This window comes from Montipora capricornis, chromosome 9 (assembly GCF_036669925.1).
Source record: "Montipora capricornis isolate CH-2021 chromosome 9, ASM3666992v2, whole genome shotgun sequence".
NCBI classification, from domain to species: domain Eukaryota; kingdom Metazoa; phylum Cnidaria; class Anthozoa; order Scleractinia; family Acroporidae; genus Montipora; species Montipora capricornis.
The window spans coordinates 36,340,671-36,348,170 of record NC_090891.1 but is presented as its reverse complement, the minus strand read 5'-3'; the positions used below and the strand labels follow the sequence as shown (position 1 = coordinate 36,348,170).

At 38.7% G+C, this 7,500-nt stretch overlaps 1 protein-coding gene across 2 annotated transcripts in view; it reads right to left on the bottom strand.

Moving 5' to 3' along the window:
- The window catches only part of LOC138015257 (WD repeat-containing protein 19-like), a 46,675-nt gene that overhangs the window by 20,084 nt on the left and 19,091 nt on the right, over positions 1-7,500 (bottom strand). For both annotated transcript variants that reach the window (XM_068862224.1, XM_068862223.1), the window contains exons 25-33: positions 7,339-7,405; positions 5,546-5,646; positions 5,405-5,470; positions 5,012-5,049; positions 3,694-3,791; positions 2,557-2,618; positions 1,242-1,310; positions 899-940; positions 82-191 (exon numbers count right to left, since the gene is read on the bottom strand). In XM_068862224.1, the coding sequence (XP_068718325.1) occupies positions 82-191; positions 899-940; positions 1,242-1,310; positions 2,557-2,618; positions 3,694-3,791; positions 5,012-5,049; positions 5,405-5,470; positions 5,546-5,646; positions 7,339-7,405 (653 nt within the window). The remainder of the gene's footprint in view (positions 1-81; positions 192-898; positions 941-1,241; positions 1,311-2,556; positions 2,619-3,693; positions 3,792-5,011; positions 5,050-5,404; positions 5,471-5,545; positions 5,647-7,338; positions 7,406-7,500) is intronic.

The following is a 7,500-nucleotide window of genomic DNA, read 5'->3' as shown; positions in this document are numbered from 1 at the left end:
AAAAATTGTCATTCTCCCAGGAAACGCGACATTTTAGTCACGTGAAAAAAAAGCCTACATTGATATCCAATTTGATCTTACGTGAATTCCAGCTGCTGGGCATATTCTCTCGAAATGTAAGGAATTTGTTCAGGTGCAAGACTCTTGGCAAGTTCAAGAGCTTGGTCCCAATGAAGAAGATCGCGTCTCATCTGAAATGAAAGCGATGGGAAAGTTTACAATGATGCTTAGTTTTCAATTTTACCCGGATAGTACGCAAGATTGAAAGAGCAATGAAGCTCGCAAACAGATAACAAATTATAATCTCGGAAAATTGATGAGGGTGACAGCTAAAGACAACGCAGTATTTGGGAGCCCGTTCCTCGAAAGGTCCGAAACTTTTCGGCCGTATTTCGCGGATCAAACATCTCTGTATCTTTGAACAAAGGCGGTCTCGGAGCATCAAAGTTGGCTATTTTTTTTCTTTCTGAAGAAAAACCTTACTTCATCAAAAGAACAACTTTGAACAACATGTTACAACTAAATTTGTTTGAGAAGTTTTCAAATGAAGCGTTTGAATCCGAAAGAAATGAATTTCAGAATCTCTTAGTTTTGTTTTCAAAGTTTAAGGGAATTGCAATCTTGAATAATCGTGACGTATTATGGTTGTCCTATTGTCCTGACAGAAAGAGCTTTTTTGTATTTTGATAATAGGGCAACATTTGAACTGTATCTGATAAAGGGGTACGCAGTTGGCCCTAAAAGGCAATTGCGAATCCCCGAGCCGCCTATTTTAGAAAACTGGTTAGGGCTAGTTTAATAAAAGGCCCTGCAATCTTAACGTTATGTGCAGCTGTCCTTTTGAAATCCGCAACAGCGTTAGCAGAAGACTGACAACATAAATACATATGAGACGTACCTCAAGGGCTGCAAGTGGATACGCTGAGCCGAGAAACAAGTCCTGGGTAAAAGAAAAGAAATAAGTTGTGAAACTACAAGGACGACACCAATTGTCCACCATTTCAGTATCAAAACGGGTCACGTCAATACTCGTAAAATAAATTAATTCCTTACCAAAGATTTATTGATCAAAGAATTATTGTCACGATGGCACTTAAATAGCAAAGAAAGTAGAGTCTAACATCGTTGGCCGGTGTTCGTCCCAAACGGATCATACAAGCCTAATTTATCAAGAAGTCACCAGAGACGGCAAATGTTACATACGACTGAGGCATAAAGTCAAGTTATAATCTCTGACTAACCTGTGCAGTATTGTATTCATCCAAAAACATGGCAACATATCCTGCCAGCAGATTTTTGTCCTCAGTGTCCTGAAATAGGGTAAGACTGAACAATCAAATTTATTCTTCTCTAGGAAAAAAACCTAAAAAAGTCTAAAGTTTGAAGCAAATCTAAATGGAAATTTAGAGAAGGCAAAACACTATTTTTGGTTTTAACACTAGGTAGGGTTATGATTTAAGGCAATTAAATGGAACGTGAATTTCCTGTCGGATCGCACAGGTAAGCTATACTTTATGAAAGCATTTCATAATAAGCTAAAAATTGCACTGTTTTCGTATAATAATAATTTTTTGAAAACTTTCCCAGAAAAACTGATACAACTAGCGGTTTTGTTATGCTACATGCTTCTTGGCATGCGCCAGCAAAAATGTCTTATCAATTCCAGTTTAAATTCCTTCCCAGAAAAAGTGCGACAAATGACTATCTGTACAAGATTGGTTATCAAACAAACAGATTCGTGCTCCTTCGGCGAGGAACAAAAAGAAACTCTCGTTCATCTATTTTGGACTTGCAAAGACACACAGGTCTTCTGGAAGAGCAACTTCAAGTGAATTTCTCAAAACTTCAAAGAAAATGTTTCTCCATCTTTGACTCTCTGTTTTGGTCTCATTGATAGTACAAAAGATGATCACTTTCATCACCTACTCTTTATGACCAGATATTACATATATAACTGCAGACTTGGGAACAAGCTTCCCAGGTTGCAGGCGTATATACAACTACTTATGAATTCAATGGAAATTGAAAGGCAAACTGCATTCTGCAATAACGATTCAAGCTTTTTTGTAAAGATGTAGTCCCGTTTTCAAAATAACCTCTCACAAAATGTACTGCATTAACAAGGTATAGATATAAGCGGTATAGAGCTTAGAGCCCTTTAACCTTATATATATAAAGCTTGTGCGACTTTTAAGTTGATTTCCTTATTGTATTGTACAGTACTATGTATATGTAAATACTATTTCATGTATGTTCAATATTTGTTGTAAATACTACTATGTGTACGTTAATTAAAAATGGTGGATGGTGCATTCAACGTTTCTTTTTCTCTTTTATTCTTGGATTTCACATGACGTCACGGCCGCCATGTTGGTGTCCCCAAACAATGAAATGGCGGCCATGTTGGTGTCCTGATCCAATCCTCCGGGAATTGAAAGCTATTATTATGCTAACGTCTTCTTTTGTTTTCGTTGAAAAACATGGCTGTTGATCACCTGAGTGAAACCCAAGAATTATGCCCAATGTACTTTATAATGCGGCTTCGTTACAAGTTACCTGGATGCTCTCCAGAGACTGCACCATAGCTACATCGCCCATTTTGCGATACACTCGTATTGCTGAAGTAAAAAGGCATTTTCATTACCTTGGGGTTACTTTTACTCTGATTTCTCATTATTCTTTCGATGCTACCATTGTTTACTTAAAGAATAACTTGAAGATGATAACACCCATTCATCTCAAATGTCAGAAAAAATATTCACGGGGATTTAAATTAGACTAAATGGAATTTACAATAGCGAGTCGAGCCCTTGCAGATTTTTCTTGTCATATGTTAAACATCACAAACAATTTTATTGGCTTAACATGAAACTCGGTCTGAGGCCCTGTCCACACGTATCCGGAGATTTTTGTATCCGCAAATTTTTTTATGCGGATACAAAAATATCTGCGTCCACACGTAGCGTATACGAATCGTATACGACCGTCCACACGTATCCGATTCGTATCCGGACATCTCAAAGGATTAGTCAAATCTCGCGCGGAAAAAGACTGGTTCTGATACAGTGACGTCAGCGTATACAAAAATATACGGATACGAGCGTCCACACGTATCCGGATACACAGCGTAAACAGAAATTTCCACTCTGGAGAGCGCATACAGAAATCTCCGGATATACCGAGCGTATACGGCGGACACGTGTGGACGCTAGGTGTATCCGCATAAAAAAAATTGCGGATACAAAAATCTCCGGATACGTGTGGACGGGGCATGAGTCTTCAAAGGGGTAAAAAAAAAGGCCAGAGAGAATTCTTGAATGGAGTTAAAAAGCTCAGGGATGGGGGAGCATAAGAGAAAAGCCAAGGTGGATATAGAATATAAAAAGCACATACTATCCTTTGTTGGCTTTTCCGTAGTACTGCGTGATCAGTACATCTAAAAGAAACTGTTTTAGACCGCAAAAAAGCTACAAATACATCATAGACAAGCCACCAAAACCACGCCCTTTTTTCAAAATCAAATTGAGGAGCGTGTCATTCTGAGGGTCTTTCTTCGTTCGCAATTTCAACAATCACAAATTGTCGACTGTGGCTGATAAGTAGGAGTCCAAAAAGATGGTATTATGGGGAGCCATTTATACTTACTGAAGGTTCACACTAATAAACCCTTTAAATAGCTTTTTTTTTCCTCACCCAGTTCAATATCCAAATGGTAAATTGCCTTTTTGCCGAATTCACTCCACGCTTCGTTGGAGTCTAGAATACGGGCTAAAGCCCAAGCCTCTTTAAACCTAAATAAGAAGAAACCGTTACTTTAACCATTTCCTTCCATTCTCGTAAGAATGACACTTACAAATTTTACTCTGCCTAACGCCAGATGATTTTACTTGTCAATGGGGGTCGCTTCAGGGATTAAAGGGGGTTAACAACATCGATATAAATTAACCCTTTCCCTTCTGCCTAACGCCAGACGATCATTTTATTCAACAATGGCAATAATTCAAAAAAATCAATTCGCTATTCTCGCAAATCCTATAATCCTTGGCTTGCACTTGACTGGCCGCCATGTTGGTGTACTGAACAATAGCGAAAAAGTCTTCTGAGAACTTGGCTCTATTATTATGCAAAATGCGAGCGACATTTTGCTTTTGTTTTGTACACCAACGTGGCCGTCTAATCACGTGAGTACAAGCTAAGAATACAAGGTTCACTTGGGAGGGGGAGGGGGGTGTTATTTGCATTTAAACGATGAATATCCAGTTCACTGAAGCAAGATACAGAACGGAGAGCAAATAACTTGAATTTACTGTTTTTGAGTAAAGAACCCCCCTAAACGTACTGCATTATAGGATGGGGAAAATAGACCAGACCACATTTCAAGATCAATACAAAACGTTCTGTACTTTAAATCCATACACACCCCCAAAACGCCGATACCGTGTGTAAGGCCAAAGCACGGGAAAGACAACATTGACAGTCTTTTGGTCCGCTATTACCAAATTCAAACAAGAGCTTCACTGAATTAAGGACGCAGTAGTGTTTCGCATTTATCGCGCGGCATTCGCACACAATACACTCCTGTCAGCGGAGACTTTTACATAATTTCCTGTCAGTGCAGCTTCAAACGCAAATTATGCTGGACCAGAAAATTAAGGCTCACCTTCCACCGACAAGCTTTTCGACCGTTTGTTTTTGTTATTGAAATTCGCATTTCTTGTCGTAGCAATCTGTTTGGATGAATTTCAGCTTTGCCCGGATTTTCATATATGAAAATTGTTTCACTGCGGGCAATGCCTGTCGGTTGAAGATGGGCCTTTAACGTAAACAGTCTTCAGCTCGAAATTGACCTAAAAATGCAACCAAAAGAGGGCAGCGCCATTGGCGCTCAATAACCGTCAATCACCGAAAAGAGGGGCCGTTTTCGGTAATTTCACGACCATTCCCGGTAAGTCGGAAATCTGCAGGTTATTATGCCAGTGGGAGACGACACAAAGACTTCACAAACCCTTACCGTTTAAGTGCCAAGCAGTGATTAAAAGACGTTTCCAACTAAAGAAAGAAGCATTTCAAAAGAAGACAGTAAAGAAATAATAACTCCCAGCCCACAAGTACTCTTCCCCCCCCCCCCCCCCGCCCCTCTCCCCCGATTCTTCCAAAAAAAAAAGGGTACAACGCAGAAGCAATACCAAAAAAAAACTGTCAGCCATCGCTAATCATTTACCAAAATGAATGGTGTAATCTTATTTCAGGCAAAAATAGAGAGAACGTTTCCTTTTTAGGGAAGCAGCCGCAGATGTCGACAAGACAACAAAGTGTACTGCGTCGTGTAGCAAGGAGAACTGGGTGATCAACGAAATTTAAAACTTGTAAAAATAAAATATGATTTGAATGTAGCTTGACTTACATCAGCTTTTGGAAGATCTTGAGGTTTTTCGTGGAAGAAATGCGTGGTGAGGTTAAGCTTGGATGTCTACAAAGAATAAAGGTGAACACACATAAATAACTACAAAGACATTTTAAAGATCTCGACGAAAGCTCAACTTACCTTTCCGCTTTGAGTTTGACATGTAACTTCGCCTCCGTATAACATCAGAGGTTTTTGAGCGTACGGCAACTTGGTAGAACCCGCCATTATGCATTGGGGCCCTAAAAGAGTAAACAAGCTTGTTTGCTCAAATGACGGACGGAATAAAAGAGTAAAGGAATATGAGAATGAAGGAAAGAGTGAACGACCAATCAAAGGAATTAGAAGTTCGATCTCCGAAGCGTTGTTTTATGACAATTAGTACTATTCGCAAAAACCTCCCTTTTTTGTCCAGGATTGACCCTAATTTGATGCACAACCAATTTTGACATCAAACACGACGTGTTTAAGTCTAAGCAATTGCCATCTATTTCCAAAAACTTGAACGTTTAGGGTCAAGGTTGGCGTTATTTTTAGCTGTACTTATTTATTTTCATTTATTTTTTGTTATTAATTCTCTCCACTATATAGATACAAAGGTATAAAACAAGAGGTTGGAACAATTGATAGCAGAGAAAGGGCAAAATATAGTAGAACTAATTAGATGCCCTTTGTTGCTTTAAAAATTTTTAAAGATTGAGAGCATAGATTAAAAATAAAACAAATACAGTACACATACAAAATCCAAAGACATAGAACGAGAAGATGATAGCAGGAACTAAAGAACATTAATACTGAGCAAGATAATAACGATACAAGGATTGCTTGAAAGAATGCATACTGAAGGAGCCCGCATTTACGTGTTGTAATTACGTTGCTCAAATACATAGCTAAGATCACGATTGGTAGATTTAAAATCACAAAGATGTTCATGAAGAAATTTACAAGTATACAGTTAAATCGTAAAGTTGTAAAGTTGCATCTTAAAATTTCCTGACATCGTTAGGGTGCGTTCGATTGACCGTATTCCGGAATAGGAATACATGGAATATAAGTTAGAAATCCTTCGTTTTCACGGAGATTCGCATTAAGATTGTCAAACGTCTGCTAAAATGCTATTTTAAACATATTTTTATTATCGTTGCTGCTTCGAAACGCGCCAAACATACCGTTTTAATCATCTTATTCTTATTCCGGAATAGGGTCAATCGAACGCCCCCTTAAACTGTATACTTATTTTAGCTTAGGGTAGATGCAACTGTTTCAGTATCTTTGCTTGAAGAGCTGCATTTGGAGTACACTTTGTGACGTTTATAATTGTCCGTATTCCGCGACACGAGTGATGTTGAAGTTGGGAAGAAGAGCAAGAGGACACTTTGTGACCCTCATTGAAAACGGTGTACATCTAATTAGGGTCAATCCTGGACATATCTTAAACCTCTTGCTGCACAAGCCGAACCAAACAAGAACAAAATCGACAAAGAGCGAGTTTCAATCTAGTGTCGTAAAGCTAAAACCAAAGTAATTACTTTGTCCAATCAAAAAGGACGGAGACAGTACAGTAAACCAATCAAAAATCGAAGTAATTAATGTAGCCGACACAAAGCGCGGGAAAATGTGCACGCGCAAGCCACCATTGGTTTTGGCTTTACATCTAGCCCCAGTTGTTCAAACGATGGATAGCGCTATTCACCGGATAAATTACTATCCAGCGGATAAACACTAGCAAAACCAATTGATTTATCCGGCGGATAGCGCTATCCATCGTTTGAACAACTGGGGCCTGATTGGTTGAAAAAGTGGCGCGAGAAATTTGAACCAATCACTAAGTGAAGTAACGCATAACCAAAGCAATTCGCTCATTACTTTCGACGCTCAATTGAAAACCGCTCTAATAATGCAATGGCTATTACACCTAATTACTAAAGACTCACCAATGACAGTGTCTCTATAAAATATGTAAGTGTAAATTTTGTCTTCATCATAGCCACAAAACAGGTCCTAAAAGAGGCAATAAATGAAGAATGAAGAAATATGTTGTTATCAAATTACGAAAGTAATCTCTTTTCTCCGCCTTTCATAGCTGAGTTTTAAGA